General features: G+C 39.1%; 1 protein-coding gene across 1 annotated transcript in view; it reads left to right on the top strand.

Annotated features, from left to right (window-relative positions):
* The first annotated feature begins 3,910 nt into the window (after positions 1-3,910).
* CDC73 (cell division cycle 73) overlaps positions 3,911-25,772 on the top strand; it is an 89,147-nt gene continuing 67,285 nt past the window's right edge. The window contains exons 1-9 of the mRNA XM_032647199.1: positions 3,911-4,286; positions 6,991-7,096; positions 10,034-10,103; positions 12,126-12,188; positions 12,272-12,324; positions 15,462-15,550; positions 19,369-19,585; positions 23,402-23,500; positions 25,260-25,338. Of these exons, the coding sequence (XP_032503090.1) occupies positions 4,156-4,286; positions 6,991-7,096; positions 10,034-10,103; positions 12,126-12,188; positions 12,272-12,324; positions 15,462-15,550; positions 19,369-19,585; positions 23,402-23,500; positions 25,260-25,338 (907 nt within the window). The 5' untranslated portion in view covers positions 3,911-4,155. The remainder of the gene's footprint in view (positions 4,287-6,990; positions 7,097-10,033; positions 10,104-12,125; positions 12,189-12,271; positions 12,325-15,461; positions 15,551-19,368; positions 19,586-23,401; positions 23,501-25,259; positions 25,339-25,772) is intronic.

The following is a 25,772-nucleotide window of genomic DNA, read 5'->3' on the forward strand; positions in this document are numbered from 1 at the left end:
AACCAACTTCAGATCGTGTAGTACTGTAGTATTTACTATTTTTAAAAAAATAAATTTATTTATTTTTTATTATTTATTTATTAATTTTGTCTGCGTTGGGTCTTCATTGCTGCACGTGGGCTTTCTCTTCGTTGCGGTGCGCAGGCTTCCCATTGCGGTGGCTTCTCTTGTGGAGCATGGGCTCTAGGCACACAGGCTTCAGTAGTTGTGGCGCGGGGAACTTGGTTGCTCCGCGGCATGTGGGATCTTCCCGGACCAGGGCTCAAACCCGTGTCCCGTGCATTGGCAGGCGGATTCTTAACCACTGCGCCACCAGGGAAGCCCTGTAGTATTTACTATTGAAAAAATAAATCCATACATAAGTGGACGCATGCAGTTCAAACCTGTGTTGTTCAAGGATCATCTGTACTTTACATGTTTTTTCATTTACTGTTCTTAGTCACCTTATGAAGCAGGTATGTTCTTACCTTTCATTTTACATATAAAGAACCCAAAGCACCAAAAGTTTAAGTAACTTGTCTAGAGTTATACAGTTGATAGATTGGGCTTTTAATCCAAGTAGTCTGAAACCAGAGCCCACAATGGAATATTTTTATCTCTAGCTAGTAATGAAAAAATGAAGGGCAAGTAACATGACCAAGGCTACACTTATTGGTGACAGAATTGCAGTTTGATCCCAAGTCTCTCCAATTCCAATATTACCAACTTTCCACTATGATATGAGGGCCAAGCACAGAACAAAGACCTGTTCACCTGTTTGTTAGATTTGTGTAAATCTAAGAGGGCACCTGAGGTGGGCACTGTCAAGGCAATGGTAGTGAAAGAAGTCAGTCTAGCCCTCTGTCCACTCACAGACAAAGAGAAAAGCTGTCTTTGACATCCAGGATCTGCATCCATACCAAAAGCAAGGCCATGATATTCTCCTGTTAAATATAAATAATTTCACAGGGCACCGACTTCAGATAAGATCACTCTGTGACCATGATAGATCAAGACAAAACAAGACCACTCAGGAATCATATCTTTTTTTTTTGCGGTACACGGGCCTCTCACTGTTGTGGCCTCTCCCATTGCGGAGCACAGGCTCCGGACACGCAGGCTCAGCGGCCATGGCTCACGGGCCCACCCGCTCTGCGGCATGTGGGATCTTCCCGGACCGGGGCACGAACTCGTGTCCCCTGCATTGGCAGGCAGACTCTCAACCACTGCGCCATCAGGGAAGCCCAGGAATCATATCTGAACACACATCCTAAAATGACCACTACTGGGGTCATTACAGTTTGCTAGTTACAGTTTCAGCCTCACTTCATTCCTCTCACCTTCGAGATAAGGTTGCATCTGGACCTTGACTGTTCTCATACAGCCTTTGAGCAAAGAACGGTTTTTAACATTTTTAAAAAGTAAAAAAATAAAAGAAAATAAAAACAAAGAACAGTATGTGAGAGAGACCATAGTTCACCTGCAAAGCCTATAATATTTTCCATCTAGCCATTTACAGAAAAAGTTTGGCAATCCCTGCTTTGGAGAAAATTAAGATACACAGTCATAAGTTTACCTTTGCTTCCTGACAGGATCCAAAGAAGAGCAAAGCTCCACATCATTAAGTGTTTCCCCAAATTACCTAACACCAGTCCCAAAGCCTATAATAATCCTAACACCCTCTTACAGAGATACTGCACAGATACACATAATGTATGGTCTTCCTTATAGCAAACAGTCAAAAAGCCCAACTTTGTTTGACCAATAAATGTATCAAGAACAACAGCCAGCAAACTCAGACCAAATCCCATCTGTGGCCTGAAAGCTACAAGTGATTTTTTTTTTTTTTGCGGTACGCGGGCCTCTCACTGTTGCGGCTTCTCCCGTTGCAGAGCACAGGCTCCGGACACGCAGGCTCAGAGGCCATGGCTCACGGGCCCAGCTGCTTCACGGCATGTGGGATCTTCCCAGTCCGGGGCACGAACCCGTGTCCCCTGCATCGGCAGGCGGGCCCTCAACCACTGCGCCACCAGGGAAGCCCTACAAGTAATTTTTGTAAATTGAAGGATTGTTTCAAATCAAAAAAACAAACGAAGAAGAATATGTAACAGAGACCATATATGTCCCACAAGCACTAAAATATTTATTATTCAACCCTTCACAGAAAATTTTGCCAACTCCTGGTCAAGAACTGGGAAGGGTCAGAGATTATATTGCACTTGAAAGCTGACAATTTAATTTGTATCAGTTTCATAGATGATGACAAAAGACATGAGATTCCTGGATCAGAAATGAAGGATTTTATTATTGAAAACAGTGGCTAGGGCTTCCCTGGTGGCCCTTTGACTTCCTTGAACTCATCTATACATTTATTGATTTAACATTTTTTTAAGGGGCCAACAACGTGGCAAATAATGTACAAGACACTCTGATAGGATGACACAGGTCTATTGTCATTTAGTTTTGTAGGGGAGGCAGTCAAGTAGTACTGGGTGCTCTGATACAAGTATAAATAGAGTAGATAGTGCTGGGGATAAATAAAAAACGTTCTTTTTAGCCTGAGTGTTTGGGGTGAAGTTTAGGAAAATACGATAGTAACGGGAACATTTGCAGAATAGCCAAAATTTCTCAAATTCAGTTGCAAAATGGCTAGAGAGTGTATAGAAAAATGAACCACAGGCTTCCCTGGTGGCGCAGTGGTTGAGAGTCCGCCTGCTGATGCAGGGGATGCGGGTTCGTGCCCCGGTCCGGGAGGATCCCACATGCCGCGGAGCGGCTGGGCCCGTGAGCCATGGCTGCTGAGCCTGCGCGTCTTGAACCTGTGCTCCGCAACGGGAGAGGCCACGGCAGTGAGAGGCCCGCGAACCGCAATAAAAAAGAAGAAAAAAAATAAAAAATGAACCACATTCTTCTATGTATGTCTCTGCAGGGCAGATAACGAGAATCGAGTCTTTTCAAAGCAGGTAACAGAATTTGGTTATGTCAATCACAAAGTTGCCTTCTTTTCCTTTCTGCTTATAGTAAATTTAAAAAAATGGCCTATGGGATATGTTTCAATTAAGATAAACAGGCCGCAATATATTGAATTTCTATCAATAAATTGAGTTCGTGTTCTCTAACTTTCCTATCAGCATCTTGGAACGGAGCCATTTAAATGTAGCCCTTTGGGGGTGGCGGGGAGAAGGGGACAGGATGGAAAAAGTCACCACCCAAGGAATTGAGGGGGAAGATCCAACATTCATGATATTTAGATGATTTGCTAGGTGCTTTCACCTTCTTATACTAATTCCATTTTCTCCGTTAACCAATTGATGCTGTGAGAAGGTGTGTAACTTGACCAAGGTCAAAAGGCAGCTAACAAACACCAGTGCCCGGGATTGATCTCCACTGGACGCGGTCTTTTCCACTATGCGAGTCCACCAAAAACACGTAATAAAAAACAACCCCCAAAACAACCCCCCCCAAACCCGTCCCTTCAAAGGGGGCTTAATCACTAAGACCTAGAGGCCATTTCCTAGGCGGGTCCGATCTAGCTGGAAAGGTAATCCCGGTTCTGCAAATCTCTCGCCAAACTCCATCCTGGCTAAAGGAGACCCGAGAGCCACTGGCCACACTCCAGGTGGGTCGTGGAGCACCCAGTGCGCCCTCTAGAGATGGAGGTTTCAGACCCTCCGCGCAGGTGCGCGCGCACCTGTCGCCTGCCGCGTACGCGCCGCGCGGGGCGGGAGGGCGAGGATGAGTTACGTGCCCCGCGCGCGTGCGCCGGGCAATGCTCCCTGTACGTGCGCCGTACGTGGGCACGGCGTCCCCGCGCTCCGAGTTTCGGGAAGGGATTCGGCCCCGCGCCGAGTGGGAGTCTGGGAGGGGCGTTTCCCGGGCGGGCGCGGCGCCCCCTGGCGGCGGGCGGCGGCCCTAGGGGCCCTGGCGTCGCGAGATCAGGCGTTCTCCGCGGGCAGCCCGCGGCGGGGCCTTGCCTGCTAGCGCGGGGTCCTCGGCGGCCTGGGTGGCTCGTTCCTCAGCTGCTGTCGTAGGCGCGGACAGCTGCCAGTGTGGCTGCAGTTGGCTCGCGGCGGCGGCGGCGGCGGCGGCCGAGGCGGGGGTTGAGGCGAGAGGCGAAGAGGGCGGCGGGCGCGGCGGCGGCGGAGCCCGGGGCGGGCGGCAGCGAGGGGGGCGAAGATGGCGGACGTGCTCAGCGTCCTGCGACAGTACAACATTCAGAAGAAGGAGATTGTGGTGAAAGGGGACGAAGTGATCTTCGGCGAGTTCTCCTGGCCCAAGAATGTGAAGACCAACTACGTGGTTTGGGGGTGAGTCCGGCGCGGCCGGGGCCGGGGGGCGGCGGGGCAGAGTTGGGCGCCCCCGGGCCCCCTTTTTCCGAACCCCTCCCCCCGTTCCCTTTGGGGATGGAGGAAAACCGGTGCTCCGGAGAAAAAGTTTTCCCAGGAGTAGAAGTTGCACTTGTAGGTGAGGAGGGAGCTGGAGGAGAGCTGTTTGCAGCGGTCCATCCCCTGAGCGTCGGGGGAGGGTGCTGTGGCGGTTTGTTTCTGCCCGTGTGTGCCGAGTGCTGGCTGCGTGCATAGGTGTAGAAAGGATCACACCGCCGGGTGCCCAGAAGTCTCTTTTTTGTTCTTTAGTTCCTTTCTCTACGCGGCTGCTCTGTAACTATCTCTGCTGGCCCCTTGCAGCTCCTGATCTGTTCTTTTTCCTTTCCCGATTCCCTCAAGCAGAGAGAAGGGAACCAGCTCTGAAGTTAGGACGGGAAAGAGATTCGGTGACTTTGGAACAGTAGTCAGAATCTGTTGGAGGTGAAGGTAGGAGTTTCCTCAGGGAGAAGGTTACTGCTGAAGTGGAGTAATGGGAAAAGTAAATGGGAAAAGACTCTGAAAAAGAATATAGATATATACATATGTATTACGAAAAGAGAGAGAGAGAGAGAGAGAGAGATGTCTGATCATCGTTGGGGGCCTTTTGAGTGATGTCTCTCTCAGTGGTGTTTCATTTGGATAGCTAGAAACCTGGGCCAGAACTTCCATACTCGTTTTGTTTGATTGAGTGGGAGCAGTGGGCTTTAGGAAGAGTTGATGAAAAGCTAGGGGAAGTTTAGTTGGTTGGTTTTTATTTTGTATCTTTTGGCCTCGAGGGCTTACGATTTAATTAGCTTTGTGAAATGTTGACGGAGAAATCATTCTGAGTTTTCTGTGTTTTTTCTCTTCCAGAAGGAATTTGCCCAGACAGAATTGCATTTGATTGGGTTTTAAAAACAACTTTTAAGAGTTTGGGGAAAAGAACTTGATTTGGGCAGTGCCAAACTAGAAGCGGTTAGGAGCCCTCTGCCCCACCCATAAGAGCTAGGGGCTGATTGGGTTTTTTTTTTTTTTTTTTTGATTGGGTTTTTAACTGATTGGTTTTTCTTTAAAAAATGGTTGAGTACTCGAGGCTGTTCAATCTGAGAACTAGGAAAAATTGTGAGGAGCTGGGTCGGTGCCTCAGAGGAGGTTATCTCGATGAGAGTAGAGGAGATAAGACATAACTTGATAAGAATCTCATTCCCGCTCTTAAAAGAGCAGTCACTTCTACCTGGGGGTGTTAGGAAAGGTTTCACGGACGTGTGTTTGGCATATAGACATGCTACAGATTTTTCTTGAATAAGTGAATGAACAAATGAATAAGCTTTAAGGAATGGATAGGAACTCTGAGGGTGAAATGGTGGGTTTGGTGTTGCAGGAGGGGGGAACTGTGTGGTTAAAGGCATGAGAGCTGGAAAGCAAATGTTTTGACAGCCATTCAGTGAAGCAAGTAGTGAGAAAGGAGTGCTTAGAATAGTAGATTTCAAACTTTGACAGCAGTGTATCACACCAATACCATCATTTTCATTTACTGTTATTCTCTGTGCATATGTAAATACACACGTGTACATAACATTAAACAATTTATCCTTATTGAATGCAGTGCATTCTATTTTTTGTTTTTTTTGTGGTACTGTTTTGTTTTTTGTGGTACGCGGGCCTCTCACTGTCGTGGCCTCTCCCGTTGCGGAGCACAGGCTCCTGACGCGCAGGCTCAGCGGCCATGGCTCACGGGCTCAGCCGCTCCGCAGCATGTGGGATCTTCCCGGACCGGGGCACGAACCCGTGTCCCCTGCATCGGCAGGCGGACTCTCAACCACTGCGCCACCAGGGAAGCCCTATTTTTTGTTTTTATATATCATAAAGAAATACCAGGTTGTGACTCATATATTATATTTCACAGTACAACGATTGATAAGTGATGTGTGGTTTGAAATATATTGATTTAGAGGAAAAGTGGAAACAGAGGCTAGAAAAGTAGGTTTGGGGCTGTTTGTATTGGGCGGTATTCAGATGAATTTAAATAACACGTTGATATTTCTAGATAGAATGTAATAGGGAGGGTGGGATTGGACACTAACATTTGTTGAGCAAGTAATAGTATGTGCTTGCAGTGATAGAGCTTGCACTCCTAGACGACATTGTTTTATTACAGGTAGAATTAGTTTTGGTTTTACATCATTGGCTTAATTTGAGGGATGTCATAAGACTCAAATGTCTGAAATTAATTGTTGTGTTGAAGAGCGTTGTTCAGCAGTATCTTACTTAGGAGACAGGATACATATCTTGGAAGTTTAGCACCAGTCGTAGTTGTGCTTCTTTTAATCAGTTTGATTGTTTTTTCTTATGGATCCTAACTGATTAGGTTTCTCTCTCTATTGACAAAGCCCAGAACCTAATTGGGCCCAATTCTAAAAAGTCTGTAGTAATAAAGTATGAATATGGTGTGCTTTCCTTACTTCTTGCTTTTTGTCACTATCTACTTTTGTGCTGCTTTTAACCAAATGACAGTTGCACTTACTAAATTTCATCTACGTGTATCTTTGTTAGCTATGTTAAATCCATCGTTGGATAGCAAAGTGAGTGTAGATAAATTAATACATATGATTAAGCCGAAGGAGTTATATTAGAATTGTGAGTAAAAATCTTGTCTTAATCATTTCAGGACTGGGAAGGAAGGCCAACCCAGAGAATACTACACATTGGATTCTATCTTATTTCTACTTAATAATGTCCACCTATCTCATCCTGTTTATGTCCGACGTGCAGCTGTAAGTAGAATTCATTTAAAAACTCTTTTGATTTGATAGTTGGTATCATTTGGTGTGGATAACTTCCGTCATGTGTTTTAGATCAGAAGAATGAAAAGTTTGTTTGTATCTATATGAAAGTCTCCTGGAGGGTCAAAATTAGATAGATCACTGTGATTTATGCATATTTTTTAAATCTGTGAGTTTTTTACATGTAAGATGTGAGTAATGTTTATAACAACAGAAGTTTTAAAGCTGTTTGTAGGGATGTTTTAAAAAATTTATGAGCCTGTGGAAGGACCTTGATATTCAGAAATCTAGTTTAATTGCAAGGAAAAAAATTTTTTTTGGCATCAAAAAGAACCAAGTTTAGTAGACAGCTTTTTAAAATGAATTTTTAATCAATTTTGTACACTTTTTTCATACTTAATTGATAAATTCATTTGTTTTCAGATGCTTGAAAGATGCCTGCTTTCTGCATCTGAGTGTATGAACAAGAAATATATATTTAGTGTCAAGTATGTATTGAAAAAAGTAATATGTAGGGTGAAACTATTTAAAACTTTGGAAATAGTGAGATAAAATATCAGCATCTCGCTTTATAAAGCTATGTGAGCTCATATTAGATCTTTAAAAACTGAATCAGGCACTAATTAGAATGTTTTGTTGGATAAGTCCCTTCATTTTGGGGTAATAAAGATAATCCAGACACTTGGTATAGGTTTAGATTACGTCTCTGGGGAATGGCTGTAGTACATAACTGATTCTGTAATTGTTAACTGTGGGTCTTAGGACCTTTGGTCACGTAAGATTTAACAGTTATATTTCTTAAATATTTGACAGATGGAAAGGGCAGAAATCTAAAAGTCTAGGGTTCTACAAATTTTGTTTTCTCCTAACTCCTTTGTATTATTTGCTCTTTCTTGTGAGCAGACCATTTCTGAAATGAGTTTTTCTTACTCATAGCCCCTATTTTAGTGTGAATAGACTCATACTTTTTTTTGTTGGTGATAACGTATATATAATTCATTAGTGACCAAATGATGAAGTATGTTATAATACTTAGACACAGTAATTTAAAGAAAATCAATTCAGATATTTTAACTATGATATTCCATGTAGACTAGTTTTTAAAAACAAGCACAAAAAAAATCGGTGGGCTCTTGTTTATACTCATCAGCAGAAATTAAATTTTAACCTAACTTCTTAAAAACAGATTAATTTTAAGTGATTAAATGTAGTTTATTTCTGTCATTGAGGAGCATGTGCAGAATGTTTGCTGCAGTGAAGTATAGTCAGTACTCAACATAAGATAGTTAGCCAGGGATATTAAGGGTTCTTGTTCATTGTTGCTTATATAAAGTAACAAAGGGTTTATAACTGTATAATCCCATAACCACATGTTTTTCCCGTACTCTGTTGTCCTTAGTTTACATTATAAAAATGGTAGTGAAAATTGTGGTAATGATAGAATTCATTGAATTCATGGCCCAAGGATGACTTGGTGCCTAAAGTATACAGTTTTATTTGTTTTGCTTACCTCTTTACAAATTGCTAATATAGGAGATTAAAGGAAAACTACTCACGTAGCACAATAGATACATTTTCCAGATTTAATTTTTCAATTGTTTCCCCCTGCTTACAAAATTTATACACACTCAAGGATAAGAAAAGAGATACGTAACGTAGAAAGTAAACAACTGTCGTTAACATTTTTCTGTATAGTCTCCTGATTTTTTCCCTGTGCCTAAGCAACACATACCTATTTTTTTAATCATTTTCTTTTTTCTGTTTTTTAGTTAAAATGTAGTCGATATACAGTAATAAAATATTTTCAGGTGTACAACATAATGATTCAACATTTATGTACATTGTGAATTAATCACCACAATAAGTCTAGTAACCATCTGTCATCATACAGAATTTTTGCAGTATTATCGAGTATATTCCTTGTGCTGTACATTACATTCCCATGACTTAGTTATTTCATAATTGGGTTGTTTGCTTTTTTGACGTTGAGTCGTGTGAGTTCTTTATATAGTTTGGATGTTAATCCCTTATTGGATATATTGTTTGCAAGTATCTTCTCCCATACAGAAGGTTGCCTTTTCATTTTGTTGATTGTTTCCTTCATGGTGCAAAAGCTTTTTAGTTTGATGTAGTCCGTTTTTTTATTTTGTTGCCTTTGCCTGAGGAGACAAATCCAAAAAAATATTGGTAAGACTCATGTCAAAGAACACACTGCCTATGTTTTTTCCTAAGAGTTTTATTGTTTCTTAATTCTTACATTTAAGTCTTTAATCCATTTGAGTTTATTTTTGTATATGGTATAAGAAAGTGGTCCAGTTTGATTCTTTTGCATGTAGTTGTCCAGTTTTCCCAGGACCATTTATTGAAAAGCCTGTCTTTTCCTCAGTATATGTTGTTGGAACATGTACTTATTGTTAATTATGAAAATATAGTTTTAGTGGCTCATTTAGTTTATTTGAAACAGTTCAGTTACCATATTTGGAGGAGGTTTAGTTTGGGTGTGAGAAAAGAAAGCACTTTGGAAACCTTGAATAAAATGTGCAAGCAATGGGACTAAAATGATATTTGTCCTGAAAAGCAAAACATCATGAGTAAAATTAAAAAATAAATACTTAGAATAAGCCAAGGGACAACAAAGACTGTAATCGGTATTTCAAAGAGGATAGGGTTATTGTTTCATTTCTAATGCTCATCTTTTGTATATCTTACTGGAATTTTGAGGATAAGGTTACCAAAAATTAATATGCTTAAAAATTGTCAAGATTTTATTAGGTTCTTTCAGCCTAATTATTTTCTAAAAAACATGATTCTAAATATATGTTATCAAGATACGTTGGAATAAAATTCAGACTTTACAGGATGTTGATCTTTACCAAGTTTCTTATAATTGTTATTGATTTGATATGTATTTTAAAATTTTGACTTTAGACTGAAAATATTCCGGTGGTTAGAAGACCTGACCGAAAAGATCTACTTGGATATCTCAATGGTGAAGCATGTGAGTAATTTTTTGATTGCTCTCACTCTTAAATAGACATTGTTGCTTTTTTTTTTCCCCTGTGAAATAAGAATTAGTGGGACGAGATCATGGATTCCCACTAAAAACTTCCCCTACCTACAGCTGTGTCCACATGCTGTCTTCTCCTTCCTGTTATAGTGGATGCACTTGGCTCTTGGGGCCAGTCACCCCTTCCCTGCGTGTGGGTTTCATCTCCTTTCGCACTCTCAGAGACTCTGCCTTTGCACGTTGCTGCTTCTGTCTTGCATCGTCAGTTCTCTTTCTTCTGCGCCATTCCCTTTAGAACATACACCGTGGTCTCTCTCATTAAAAAAGTTCTCTGAGCCCCCCTGTCCCCCACCTTCCTACTCTCTACTGGTCCATTTGTCTTCTCTTTTTTTTTTTTTTTTTTTGCGGTACGCGGGCCTCTCACTGTTGTGGCCTCTCACATTGCGGAGCAACAGGCTCTGGACGCGCAGGTCCAGCGGCCATGGCTCACGGGCCCAGGCGCTCCGCGGCATGTGGAATCTTCCCGGACCGGGGCACGAACCCGCATCCCTTGCATCGGCAGGCAGACTCTCAACCACTGCGCCACCAGGGAAGCCCTGTCTTCTCTTTTTCATTACAAAATTCTTTGCAAGGGTTGTGTGGTGTCACTGCCTCCTCTTTGCCTCTGATTCTCTCTTGAATCTACTCCAGTCTGACTTTCTTCCTCACCATCTCACTCAAATCACCCTTATGAGCTCAGCACTGACCTAAGGACTAGCAGATCCTTTGGTCTCTCCGCTTCGCAGCTAACTTGACCTCTCAGCCTTTGATACTGTGGACCGCTTACTCCCTTTTGGAAAGCCTTTCTTGACTTGGTGTTTGGGGCACCAGACTCTGGAGGTTCTCTTTCCACTCATTGTCTGCCTCACTTTTTTTCCTTGCTTCCTTATCTCCAACACTGATGTGTTCCTGAGCTTCACATTTAGAAATTCACTGTCAGCATCTTCCCTTGGGTATTTAAAAGGCGTGTGAAATGTAGCATATCCACAATAGAGTGCCGAGTCCTTCCTTCCGTTCTCCGCACCGACAGAACGGAAGCAGCAAATCTGTTCTCCCAGTGTTCCCGTCTCAGTAAATGGTACCCCATACACACAGTTGCTTAGGCCACCAACCCTGGAGAAATCTTTGATTCTCTTCTCTCACAGCTCATGTCCGTTCCATCAGCAAATCCTTTCTTTACCTTAGAAAGTATGACAGCTTCTTACCATTGTACGCCCGCCCCGCTCCACCTTCCTCTTTAGACCATTGCGTAGCCCTCCTGAAGGTCCTCGCTCCACTGTTTCCTACAGTGTAGCCTCTGCTCACCACTCAGAGGGACCTATTTTTGAAAAAGCCTCTGAACTTGATTGTGTCACCCACCTGCTCAAGGCCATCCTGTGGCTTCCCGTCCCACTTAGAATACAGTCCATCCTCCTTTCCTGAGCTTCGCGACTGTGCTTCTGCCTGTCTCTGTGCCCTCATCCTCTCCCAGTCTTCCTCTGCCCTCAGAAGTCCAGTCTTCCTGGTTCTTTTAGCTTTTCTAACCTTAGAGTCTTTGCACTTGCTGTTCCCTCTGTGTTAACATTTTGTTTCTCTGCGTTGTCACGTGACTCACTTCTCACCACCCCATTCAGAGCTGTGCTCTAATGTTGTTCCCTTATATATATATACGTTTATGTTTTTATTTATGTTTACATACACTTTTACATACATATGTTGTGATATTGGAGTATAGTCTTTGAAGTTGATTTCAGTCAGGTTATCTCAGTTTGTAAGTTAAATGGTCAAAAATAGTTTGTCCTCTTACAGACTTTCTAACACAGATTAATCATTTATAATAAAATGCATTTACAAGCCTGCTTTAAAACATTTTTTAAGGGAAATAACCATATATAAAGTAAGAAATATAACAAATCTTGAACATTCACTTGTAAATATATCCAATACCTGTCTTCAAATATTTATCTTCTCACAGAAATCTTTTTAAATCTTCAGCAACATCGGCCAGTATAGACAGAAGTGCCCCTCTAGAAATAGGTCTGCAGAGATCTACTCAAGGTATGTCTTGTTGCATGTTTATATTGAACTTTCAAACACCAGTCCCCAAACTATATGTTTATTTACTTCTTTTTTCCTTACAGTCAAACGAGCTGCAGATGAAGTTTTGGCAGAAGCAAAAAAACCGCGAATTGAGGTAATGGAACTTTATTTTAAGTGATTTGGTTTTTTTATGGAGATTGGACTCATGTAGTAGTAAGAATTCTTTGCTCATAGTAGTGCTCAGAACTTTTGTTTTCCTGGAAAAGTGGTAACATTAGAATGAACAGTTGATTAATAAGTAGCTTGAGCTATCGTGTAAGATCTCTCACATACAAGCTGTGTGATGGACAAATCACTTTATTTTCTTTATCTTTATACCCTTACGATGAAAGTGTTGGCCTAGATGAGTGGTCAGAAGGCTTGTTCTATAAAGGGCCAGATAGCAGCCGCTTCAGGCCTTTTGGGCCTTGTAGTCTTTGTCCAGCTCTTTCACTCTGCCGCTGTAGTGTGAGAGCAGGCACAGGCGATGCATAAATGAACAGGCGAGGCTGTATTCCAATAAAACTTTATGAAACATGGCCAGCCAGATTTGGCCTTTGTGTTGTGTTGTGCCTACCTCTGGAATAAGGTGGTGTAGGAGTTTACTCCACTCTGAAGAGGCGTGAACATGAAGTCCTTATTCCAGTTACTTCTTCCAATATTGACATATCAGGTTATATGTTTTTTTGGTAGCATTTTATAGCCAGCAAGTGGAATATTAGTATTGGTAAACAAGGGTAGTTCATGTTAAATAGAACCCTGTAAGCAGTGCAGTTAACGTTGAAAAGAAAATTTGTTGACCAGCTCGTATACTGCATAAGACAATTAAACTTTCGGAGTTTAAATTGTATGAGTACAATACTGTTTATTTAAATTTGTAACAAGCCCTAGATCAGTTGCATATAAACTCTCTGAAAATGGAGGATCATGTATTAGAGGCACACTTAAAATCTGAGAAATGACTGAACTGGCTGTATATCAATGACTAGTATAGGAATAACACTTGGGGTCACCAGTAGTGTTAACATTACTAGAAACTTAAGTTTTGTCATTTCACACTTACATAAAAATCAAATAGTTGTACCTTTTGCCTGCTTCATGAACAGCAAAGCATCCACAATTAAGGATAAGAAAGGTAACTTACAGAGACAGGGTTCGTTGGTAAGTACGTACAGTAGAATCACTGACAAAATTTGATGCTAAGATTACATAATTTTACTTAAGGATACTCTGAGACATAGACACGATGTTTTTCAGATGATAGTGATAATTAGCTCGTTGTTATTCTGTGCTAGGTGATACTGTATGTACTTTATGTATGTCATTAACTCATGTAATCCTCACCCCCACCTCCTGAAGTCTGCAGTACTGTGCATGTCATCTGTGAGCAAACAGGCTCAGAGACAAGTGACTTGCTGAGGTGCACAAAATTGGGATTAGAGCCCAGGCAGTGTGGCTCCTACCTAGTCCACTATCCTGGGTACAAATTTTTTGGCAGTAGAACTGACATTTTCCCCAACTCTCTTTGTGTGTAAGGAAGTTATAATCCACTTTGTGCAAAGTGAGTGAATTTAGGACTTCCCTGGTGGCGCAGTGGTTAAGAATCCGCCTGCCAATGCAGGGGACACGGCTTCAAGACCTGGTCCGGGAAGATCCCACATGCTGCGGAGCAACTAAGCCCGTGCGCCACAACTACTGAGCCTGCATTCTAGAGCCTGCGACCCACAGCTACTTAAACCCGCGCACCTAGAGCCCGTGCTCCGCAACAAGAGAAGCCACCACAATGAGAAGCCCGCACACCGCAACGAAGAGTAGCCCCCACTCGCCGCAACTAGAGAAAGCCCACGCAGCAACGAAGACCCAACGCAGCCAAAAATAAATAAATTTTTTTAAAAAGTGAATTTAGAGATACCATTTAGTTGGAAAAACGTGAACTTCATTGTTTAATTATTTGAAAAAAAATTGAACATTATCAGAAATGCAAAATTGCTAGGATCTGGTAACTTTAGAAACCAGCAAGAAATAGCATCATAAAATGCTTTCCAGAGCATTTGTAGGGTTAAAATAAATCACATAAATAGCTATTGATATATTACATAAACAGTTTTCAGTTCAGATCTACATTGAGGACCTGCTGGGCACTATGCTAGCAGAGAGAAACCTTAGGATCTGGTTAAAACCTAGGCTGCAGTTGTCTCTAAAATCAGTCTCCTGAGACTTCCTTGGCAGTCCAATGGTTAGGACTCCCTGCTTTCACTGCTGAGGGCCCATGTTCGATCCCTGGTTGGGGACCTAAGCCCCACAAGGCGCACGGTGCGGCCAAAAAAAAAAAAAAAAAAATCAGTTTCCGAAGGAACTTGAGTAATACGTGTTAAATCATTCTTACAAATGGAAAGAATTTAATGTGCTTGTTAAAATATTAATCTTTGCATTCATCTCAGCAATATGCCTGTTTCGAGTTTTACATGGTTAGAACACAATTGGAGCACATCTCTCTGGACCTCTTGAACGTACTGATGGTTTTTATACAATTTCATATTTGTTAGCCATAGACGCTGACTCTGGTTCTCAGTTTTCTTGTCTGTTGAATGTGGGCATTGAACTAGATCAGAATTAGTAAGTTTTGTTTTAAAGTAACCAAACACTTTTCAGACTGACTTTTACCTGAGATTCTCATATCTAAATGAGGTAAAAGTCGAGCTACCAAAGTTGAATTCAGATAAGAAGTGGCTCCTGGGTACTTTGTAGGAAGCTCCTGATGTTCTGAGGAACACACTTTGAAAACCATTAAAGTTTCACTTCTGGTGTTTTGTTCTGTGCTGATAGATTCAGGACCTGGGGCAACAGATGAAAAAAATCTAGACCCAAAATGAAATTTTTGACTGTGGCAAAGCCTTCTCATAAAATTTAGTTATAAACTTCCCTGAAGAGAAGGAATTTATTTGTTGTATGTCATCTTTCTGAATAAAAGTAGCTATGATATGTTATGGGAAGAACACTTAATCATAGAAAAAACTTACTAAAGTTTATTTGTAAGCTTTTAGTCAGTTTTAATCTTACATGATCCAACATATATTTATTATTGTTGTCTTTATTTAACTAAAAATATTTTAAAATTGACCAAAGGCCAGTGATGCCTGGGACTTATAGGTGGGAACTTGGGTAAGGAAAAGTTATGTGCAGTGTTTTTTGTTGTTGTTGTTCTACAAGTTAAATAAAAATTTAAAATATTCACTGAGTGATTATTTTCAGGATGAAGAGTGTGTACGCCTTGATAAAGAGAGATTGGCTGCTCGTTTGGAGGGTCACAAAGAAGGGATTGTACAGACTGAACAGATCAGGTAAGAATTTCTTTAGTAGAAACTGAACAGTCTAGGTATATGTAAGTATACATGGAAAAAAGGGATATTAGTATGCTGTCTACATGTGTTCTTCATTGCCTTCAGTTCAGAAGATACTTGAGCATGTTTTATGATGGGAAGATTGGAAGCCATTGTGCTACTTATGCTTTCTGGAAGCTTCTTGATTCTGTTACCATATTCATCTTTCCTTTTTAAAAATCACTCTATAATCCAAGCCACTCGTTTATCATGAAATCTTTTGTTGGTTTATAGCAGTGATTAATAAACTTTTTCTGTAAAGTAGCATGTGTTAAATATTTACATTTAACATGATTATTGATATGCTTAATTCTAGTTTTAATTTGCTGTTGTTTTCTGTTTGTCTCTTTGTTCTTTTTCCTTTTTGGGGGACTAAAATTTTGTCCCCCAAAAAGGAAATTCATTTAATTTTGGATTAAATGAATACATGCTGTAATTCCTTTCTGTCTTTTTTGTTGGCTGATTAGTTTATGCTGTTGTCCTGTTTGAGTGGTTGCTAGGGTCACAGTCCACCTTCCATGCTCCATCACCGTGTGAGTAAGCACAGAGCCTCAGCTAGAAGGCACTCCCAGTTCCCTCCTCTTGGCCTCTGTGATACTGCTGTCATATATTTTACTCATACGTATGTTATAAAAACCAATATGCATCGTTCTTATTCTTGTTTAAACAACTATCTTTTAAAGAGATTTAAATAAGAAAAAAATTTTATATACCCTATCCATGCCTCTTCTTTACTGTTGTAGACCTGTGTACCCATATTTTTTCCTTCTGCCTGAAAGACTTCTCACCCCACCCCACAAAAGACTTCTTTTAACATTTCATTTTTGTGCAGGTTTGCTAGTGATTCTTTCAACTTAATTTTTATTTTTGAAAAAGTTTATTTCCCCCCTTTTTTTTTTTAAATTTTCACTGGATATGGAATTCCAAGCTACGTCTTTTTAAAGTACTTTACAGATGTTGTACTGCTGCCTTCTTGATTGCATTGTTTCTGATTAGAAATCTGTCATCCTTATTTTTGTTTCTTTAAATGTGCCCTTTTTTCTCTGACTACTTTAAAAATTTTCTGTATTGCAGGTTTTGAGCTATGTAATTATCACATGACTTGGAGCAGTGTTCTTCATCTTTCTTGTGCTTGAGGTCCATTGAGCTTTTTTTTTTTTTTTTTTTTTTTTTGCGGTACGCGGGCCTCTCACTGCTGTGGCCTCTCCCGTTGCGGAGCAACAGGCTCCGGACGCGCAGGCTCAGCGGCCATGGCTCACGGGCCCAGCCGCTCCGCGGCACGCGGGATCCTCCCACACCGGGGCACGAACCCGTGTCCCCTGCATCGGCAGGCGGACTCTCAACCACTGCGCCACCAGGGAAGCCCCTCCATTGAGCTTTTTGAGGGGATTTTTGGGTTCATAATTTTCATTGAATTTAGAAAATTTTTGGTATTGCTTCTTGAAATTTTTTTCTTTTTCCCTCTTTCTGGCCTAATTCCTCTTATTCTGCTGGAAGCTGTCCAACAGCTCACTTGGGTTCTTTTCTTTTTTTGGATTCTTTTTTCTGTTCATTTTGGATAATTTCTATAGTTCACTAATATTTTCTTCTGTAATTATATTCACATTACATTTGTAGTCTCCAACATTGTATTTTTTTATCTCTACAAGGTGGCTAAATATGCAGTCCATGTCTTTACTTGTTGAGCATATGGAATAGTTGCATTAATTATTTTAATGTCTTGTTTGCTAGTCCTACGTCTGTGTCAGTTTATAGTGTTTTTGGTTTAGATTTCTCCTCATTTTGGCTTGTTTTTTCCTGTTCCTTTATATGCCTTATAATCTTTGGATACCAGACATTTTGCATTTTATGTTGTTGAGTGCTAGATGTTTTTGTATTCTTCTAAATTTTCTTTAGTTTTGTTTTGGGACACAGTTAAATCACTTGGAAACAGTTTTTTCCTTTTGAGTCTTGATTTTAAGGTTTGTTATTTGAACAATGTTAATTTAGAGTAGTTATTCCCCACCATTGCAAAGTCAAGACCATTCTGAGTACTCTACCTAATGCCCCAGGAATATGAGGTTTTCAGTCTGGCTGGTGGCAACAGGTATTATTATTCATCCTGAGTGAGTGCTGGACACTGTTCCCTCTAACACTCTTGGTGGTTCTGTTCCTAGCTTTAGTTTCCACTTGTTTATGTGCTAATCAGTATTCTGCTGGAATACTCGAGGGGGACCTTCTGTGCAGCTCTCTCTTCTCAGGTACTCTGGCCTGTGAGTTTCCATACGCCTTGTTCTTGCGTATGGAAGAATCCCCCCACCATTTTCTCAGATCAGGAAATACACTGTTTTGCCTGGGTTCTCCTCCGTCTGCCATGTTGGAAACTTTCAAGGCCATAAACTGCAGCTTTCATAGGACTTAATTATTTAGTTTGCATTTGTCAGAGATCACTGTCTTTCATTGCTTGATATCATGTATTGTGTAAACTATTGTTTCATGTATTTTGACTGGTTGTTTCAAGACAGGAGAGTTAATCCAGTCCCTGTTACTTCATCTTGGCTGGAAGTACAAGTCCAATGATTGAATGTCCAATGCACGTTTGATTACAGTTTAGAAAAGTATTTGGCTCAAGGTATGCTGGTATGCTTTAGATTTTAAGGGAAAGTTGTGTATTATTATGTAAAATGAGTCAAATACTAATGCATATAGAGCATATACTTTGAGCAAGTACTTTCATACCTAATGTAAATAAAATACATACTATGTAATACTACCATGTTTAAACCTGCAGGAATTCCTGTCCTTTTCCCCACATGTTGTTTAAACGTATTTCAAGATTGTCATCTTGTGATTAGACTAATAATTTTATCAACTGTTGTTAAGGTATCCAAACTCTTTTTCTTGTTTTACATTTTGAAAAATGACACTAAGCTTAAGATTGTGATCTTAATGAAATCTATACTTTCATTGTTGTCTTTTTTGTTTTCTAAATAGTTCTGAAAGCATAGGCTCTGTTTTCTATTTCACATGTTATTTGAAAATAAAGGAAAGAAAAAGAAAATTTCAAAATATTGTTTTATCTTCTAGGCTTTAAAAAGAGTATATGTTTATATGGCATATAAAAAAGCCTCTGTCATCTATAAAATTGATATGTTGTACATTGTAGCATATAGATTTGAAACCTTGAAATAAGTTTCAAGGAAAACCTAAACTCTGAAGTCTTCACAGAATGAAAAATTTTTACCCCCATTCCAGGGTGGTGCGTGCACATGCTCGCATATGTGTCTGTGTTTGTATAATTTGCATGGGTGGGAGGGAGGGTTAGCAAGTAAAAGTCTCATAGAAAAGGGCTTTTTTGGGGGGTGGGGGGAAGTGCAGAGAAAGGTTTATTGCAGGGCCAAGCAAGGAGAACAGGTGGCTTGTGCTCAAAAAACCCAAACAATCCGAAGGGTTTCAGCAAAGTAGTTTTAAAGGCAGAGTGAGGGAGGGGTGTCCCAGGGTATGTGATCAGCTTGTGCAAAATCTCTGATTGGGAGGGCAAAAGGTTAAAAAAAATGTGAAAAATTTTTTGCATTGTTCCTTCTAAGAAATTACTAATTTGCTTATAGTGCAATATTTCTATAGGGTCTCTTTCTTACATGGTTATAAGTTATCAAACATGTCAGTTTTATATATAAGAAGGAAAGGTTAATTATTGCCACTTGTAGTGTTATTACCAGGAACTTAAAAATGTCACAAAATATTTTATGATGTGCTCAAGAGATCCTTGCTGTGAATATTAAGAAAGAAATTGCTTTCAGGTCTTTGTCCGAAGCTATGTCAGTGGAAAAAATTGCTGCAATCAAAGCCAAAATTATGGCTAAGAAACGATCTACCATCAAGACTGACTTAGATGATGATATAACTGCCCTAAAACAGAGGAGTTTTGTGGATGCTGAAGTAGACGTGACCCGAGATATTGTCAGCAGAGAAAGGGTGTGGAGGACGCGAACAACTATCTTACAGAGCACAGGAAAGGTAATTGAAATATTTTATTTGTTCGTTAGAGTCAGTGTGTGTGTTTCATCTACAGTTGGTTATAAAACTGGTTAAAGTTTCCCATGAGGAGGAAGTTTCAAGTTTATATCTGACAGATCGGTAATAACGTAGACTTCTAAGGGGCCATATTTACCATTCCATTCTAGTGTTTGGTTGTTGGTCACCAGAGAGACTGATGAAAAAGTCTGATTCAAAGTGCGAGTCCCTTTATTTTCACCTCATTTGTAAATCCAAAGAGGTCTACAGTTTTCTTGTTGATGAGATTTTTGCTTAAACCTAATGAACAAGGAATATTGATGGCAAGCTCTCTGATCATTAATACCGTTATTAATTTTTTTCCTCACAAAGTAGAGAACTTAACGAAAATCAGTCAGCAAACATGTATTGAGTGTGTTTGATACATTATAGTCTGTTAGGTGGATGTTTATTCCTTATTAATGGAGTTGTTTTGTTTTTTGCTACAGGATTGTGGGTTTTCTTCCTTCCCTTTCCTCCCTCCTCCTCCCCTTCTCCCTGTCTCCTTCCCTTCCTATTCCCTTCCTATTCATGATTACAAAAACTGCATTAAAAAACATCCTTGTTCATACACCTTTGTGCATTTATGTCTATATAGCAAAAGGATTAATTCCTAGAAGTGAATTGCTGATTAAAGGAGATATGTACTTTAAATTTTGAAAGATAAGTTGAAAGGTACTGGATGTTTAGTATCTTAATACATCTCCAAAAAGGTTGCGTTGATTCTGTTTCACTTACCTCTTTTCACCTGTCTTTTCCTCCCACACATCCGAATTTTCCCTTAAATGTTAATTCTTCACTGATGCCCAGTTCACAGTGGTGATTTGGTGAGAAGGTTTATAGAAGTTATGAGATTACTGATGAAAGTGAACTTTAACATTGGTTCAGGCAGACTGATTTTCTTTGCAGTTATTTTTGGATTCTGGCCTTAAGTTTACTGTGCCATTTTAGTAGGAATAAAGCTACTAGAAAAGAATATATGAAGGAAAGAATTCTTTTTCTTTTGTACTTTGACTTGTTTTACAAAGTACTTGCGGTCAAGGTTAAGAGTCATTCTCCAGAGCTTAGAATTATAGAGAAATTTGAGAACATGAGTACACTTTCATTTTTGTATTTAAAATAAAGTGATCTGTTGATACGCATTTTTACTGCCTAGTATGGCTAATAGTTAAATATTGTTACTTATATTGTTCTACCAACGTTCATTGTAATGTTTGAAATGAACAATTTTCTTTGAGCTCTAGGTGGCAGGATTGTACCATCATTTCAAAACTTAAGTGTTCTAATATAATTTACTGTTGTTGGCACCAATGTGTAATTTTAAAAATAAGTTAATACTAGAAGAACTGTTTGGTAGCTAGGTTTGTTTCTATGAGTATGAACATTTTTAAAAGTCAAAAGCAACAATTTTAACTGAAACCCTCTCTGTATACTGTTCTCATCTGCAAAACTCTAAAATAAACCCTCTAAAAAAACCTTTTTAGGTGCTTATAGCCCTGAAAGGCCCTGTGATTTTTGACAGATCTTCATTATTACCCAGGTATCAGGACTTTCTTTTTTTCTGAGTTTCCGAAATAAAAGACAGGTTTAAAATTCCATGAAAAATGTAACTACATACTTTTGTAATTATATTACCACTGCAAACACCCTACAAAAAGGCAGCCTGATTTCATAATACTGTTTAAAACATACTTTTAAACTTACATACACTAGTATATGTTCATCTTTGAAAGATTGATAAAAAGAGACCACTAAAAGGAAGATAATAATCCCCTGTAATTCTACCACACAAAGATAGCTAGTAACATTTTGATTGATTCTTCTAGAGTTTGTGTCTCTCATGAAATGCTTTATTATTTTTAAAGTAATGAAATTTGACTTTCATATTTTCAACTATTTTCATAATAGGATTAAGATTTTATTTGCATATGTCACTGTGTTGACCTTCTCACTGCTGGTGCAAAAGCAGTGGTTGGTTAACTGCTGGCATCTTGGCATGAATCAAAGCATTGGCACCAAACTTTGCTAGTAGCCATTTTGTTCTTCACCTACTAATGATGTCCTTGGTGAAATTTGAAAATTTACTAATTTTATTAAATCTTAACCTTTGAGTATATGTCTTTCTAGTATTTTCTGTGATGAAATCAGAGCATACAAAGCACTCCTGCATCCCCAAATGTGATGATTGTCTCCACAAAGAGCACTTGTGCATTTGGCATTTTTTCGAAAATGAGGGAAGAAAGCCTGTTCATTCAAGAAATGGAACTGACAGTATTTGTTGCCAGTAATAAAATGCGAACTTCCATGAGAAAATTAGAATTTGGGAGGTTTCTTTCTGCTACTGAGACCTTAACAGTTTCCTAAATTTAACATAGTGCCACTCTTCCTTGTCCTTACTTTTTGTGCATTTTGGAAAATACTTTTTCATAAAAACAAGTTATTTTTACGTGGAATAGTTTTTTCCCTCATTTTTGTAGGAATTAATATTTTAAAAACATTGTAGTTTAAATTTGTAATGTGATAAATATTGTAACCTATATAATAAAACTCTTTAGGGTGTGCCATAATTCTCGAGAGTGGGAAGGGGTTGTGAGACATTTGTTTGCTGTCCTAAAGAATTATAGGAACTTGTAAGTACTATTAGTGGGGCAATGGTTAAAGTTATGTTTCAGGCTGTCTCTCCTTTTGTAAGCATGTTTATTTGTGTAATATTTATTCAACACCTACCAGCCAGGCACGTGGTGGGCACTCACTAGAGATGCATTGGTCCTGGCTTTCACAGAGGTTATATTCTTTAATAGGAGAGAGAAAATTAAATAAGCAGTAATTGTGACATATGACATTATAGGGATGCTACCCAAGAAGGGCAGCTAACTTGGTCCAGAACCACGAAGAGAGAATGATACCTAAATAGTAAAAAGTAATTAGGAGGGACAAGCTGTCCAAGCCAAAGAAACAATATTCTTAATTGTATAGAGAAGAGAAACCATTTGAGGTTCACGAGGACAGGGATGACGTCTCTCTTAGTCGTCATTGTGTCTGAGTGCCAAGCGAGGTGTTTGGCTTATAGTCAAAACATGTTGCTTAAAATGATAAGTGATTGACAGGCAGAATTAGAAGAGCCCCAAGGGAACTGAGGGAGAGACTCAGGTAAAAGAAGAATATTTCATGAAGGAAGGAGGAGTCAGATTCGTCAGCTTTGTTCAGTGTTGCTAAGGTTGTTCATGCAAAAGTTAAGTTAAATTTTTAAATTGCATTCCAACTTAAAAACTTTGAAAAGTGCATGTTGAGTCCTAAAAAACAGTATCTTAAAACTTTCAACATCTCATAAAAATTATAGCAGTCTGAAATTAGCACTGGAGTTTATTAATACCTAGAAGAGAATATAGTAGTTGATTTCTTTCAGAAGGATTAATTTCTTTTAGAATTAAGAAGCCCCCTTGGCAACAAATCTGCCATATTTTTATTTTTTTTAATGTTAACTTGTTTCCTGGTTACATATTTGAATAAATGGAGAATATGAATGAATTTATAGCCAGTTATGCACTTTAAGTAAAATGAAAATAAGTGAGTAACATGGGGTTTATAATAATTGGTCTTTGGGTGAATTTCCTAGTAGCAATTGATTCTTACTTACTTGTGTAGTAATACCTCATTATGATGTAGTAGGGAAGAATTGATAGGAAGAAAACTGAGTCTGAAATTGTTTATTAAGTAAACTTACTGCTTTTGGATATTTAATTTTAAGAAGACTTAATAATTAAAATCCATTTGTTTCAGAATTTTTCCAAGAATATTTTTGCAATTCTTCAATCAGTAAAAGCCAGAGAAGAAGGGCGTGCACCTGAACAGCGACCGGCCCCAAATGCGGCACCTGTGGTAAGAATGTTTTGCTGCTTATGTAGTAATTTTAATGAAAGCGATTATTCCGTGTTGTAATTTTGAAAACATCTTGGAGTATTTATTTGCTTCTTTATTGTATAGTTGACATACAATGTTATATTAGTTTCAGGTACACAACATAGTGAGTCTGCATTTATATATATTACAAATTGATCAGAACCGTAAGTCTAGTAACCGTCTGTTACCATACACAGTTATTGCAGTATTAATGACTGTATTCACTATGCTGTATATTGCATCCCTGTGACTTAATTATTTTGTAATTGGAATTTTGTACCTCTTAATCCCTTTTACGTATTTTGCCCCAACTCCCCCCAACCCCTTCGGTGACCACCAGTTTGTTCTCTACATCTGTGAGTCTGTTTCTGTTTTGTTTGGTTTGTTGATTTGTTTTCTTTTTTAGATTCCACATATAAGTGAAATCTACGAAGCCAGTTTCATAAGGTTCAGCAAAGGAAAATTAATATGCAAATAAAATCTTTTTATATAGAATTTTTGAAAATATGTCAAAATTTGGTAGAGTACTAATGCAGTCTTTGCAAGAACTAGTAGTTTTATTTGTTCATGAAATCCTTGGTGTTTACCCTTTTAGAGGTAGTGAATTTTTGCCAGTATTTAGACGAACACTTGAGGTGACTTTCTGGCAAGTTTTTAAGTGCCTCTTATTTGTCAGGCAGTTTGCTGACAAGGATACAAGAGGGACAAGAACGAAAGCCCCTTTGAGCTTGTAGTCTAGCGGGACATACAGATGAGTCAGACAGGTAGTGGGGCAGGTGCCGTTATGGTGAAACACAGGGCGCCTATGGTCATGAATTGGTTGACATCTTGAATAGCAGCTGGCATGAAACTTATGTCAAATCTTAAAACAGTTCGGCCGTTATCTTCTTGACTGAATATTCTGTGTGTTTCTGTAATCATTAAAATACTTGAAAATTTTAATGTTTGGCATTTCAGAATAGAAGTGTATACCTAGTGACAGTCTTGAATGAGTATCTTTTATTTGGAATAATAATAGCGGTAGCATCCTGTTGTAACGAAATGAAGCATATTTCAGTATTTATGAATACATGAATTTCCCAAGCAATTTTGGGAATATTCTTTAAATCTGCTTCTTTAGATTGTTAGACTGAGTTTTATATTAAGTATTTTTGAATTAAATTATACATCATTAGATTAGCAAGTTTTTCTCAGTATTTTTAAAAAACACCTTTGTTAGCTTCAGTTTTACACTGTACATTGATACCTGGGTTTATTGTCATTGTTATTTATTTAATATAAGGATTAGTAATTGGAATAATTTGGTTAAAAGGCTCCAGAGTGTCAGCCCAATAAGCTTTGCATTAAAAGATTTTTTTGTTAAAAATAATTCATGACTGGAGACAGTTTATTAATTTGTGAAGAAATTTAAGTAATTAGAATGAAATTACTAAGTACACCGATTTTATTTCTGCAATGTCTAAGAATTTTGCTTTGTGCCTTTGTGCACGTTTACTTGGGGTCCTTTGCCTTGTCCCTGGCAGGGATGGTAATTTTCTAACAGTAAATAGTATCTTGAAAATCAGCTTCAGATGATTCCCCACTTTTGTCTACTCCTTGTTTTTGTCTTATTGGCTCAAATATTGAGAAGAAGAAGGCTTAGAAAACAATACCCTTATTGTGTTTTTTTATTATGAGTATTAAGTAACAATTTAAACAATATTGACATGTAACTCATAGTTATTATATTTTTCTACAGGATCCCACACTGCGTACCAAGCAGCCTATTCCAGCTGCCTACAACAGGTACGACCAGGAAAGATTCAAAGGAAAAGAAGGCAAGTTACTTAATTTTGGTCTTCCCCTTACCGTGGCTGTGCTGAACTTGAGAGGCACTGTGGCCTGGTGTTCGGGGCAGGGGCTGGCGAACTAACGTCTGCAGGCCAAGTCTGTGCCACCACGTACGTGTTTTCGTGAATCAAGTATTGTTGGAACACAGCCACACTCATTCACTTTTGTGTTGCCTGTGGCTCCTTTAGTGCTGTGACAGCAGTTTGAATTGCGACAGAGATCGTGTGGCCTTCAAAGCCTAAAAATACTGTCCAGCATTTTACAGAATAATTTTGATAAGTTACTTTAAGTGCAGTCTCTTTCAGTTTCCTCCTGTGTGTCATTACAATACTAATAGTAGCGTTAGTAGTAGTCCCTATCTTTTAGTGTTATTGTGGGGATTAAACTAGTTAATGAAGTCCACAGAATAGTAACTGGTATG

This window comes from Phocoena sinus, chromosome 1 (genome assembly GCF_008692025.1).
Source record: "Phocoena sinus isolate mPhoSin1 chromosome 1, mPhoSin1.pri, whole genome shotgun sequence".
Classification (NCBI taxonomy): Eukaryota; Metazoa; Chordata; class Mammalia; order Artiodactyla; family Phocoenidae; genus Phocoena; species Phocoena sinus.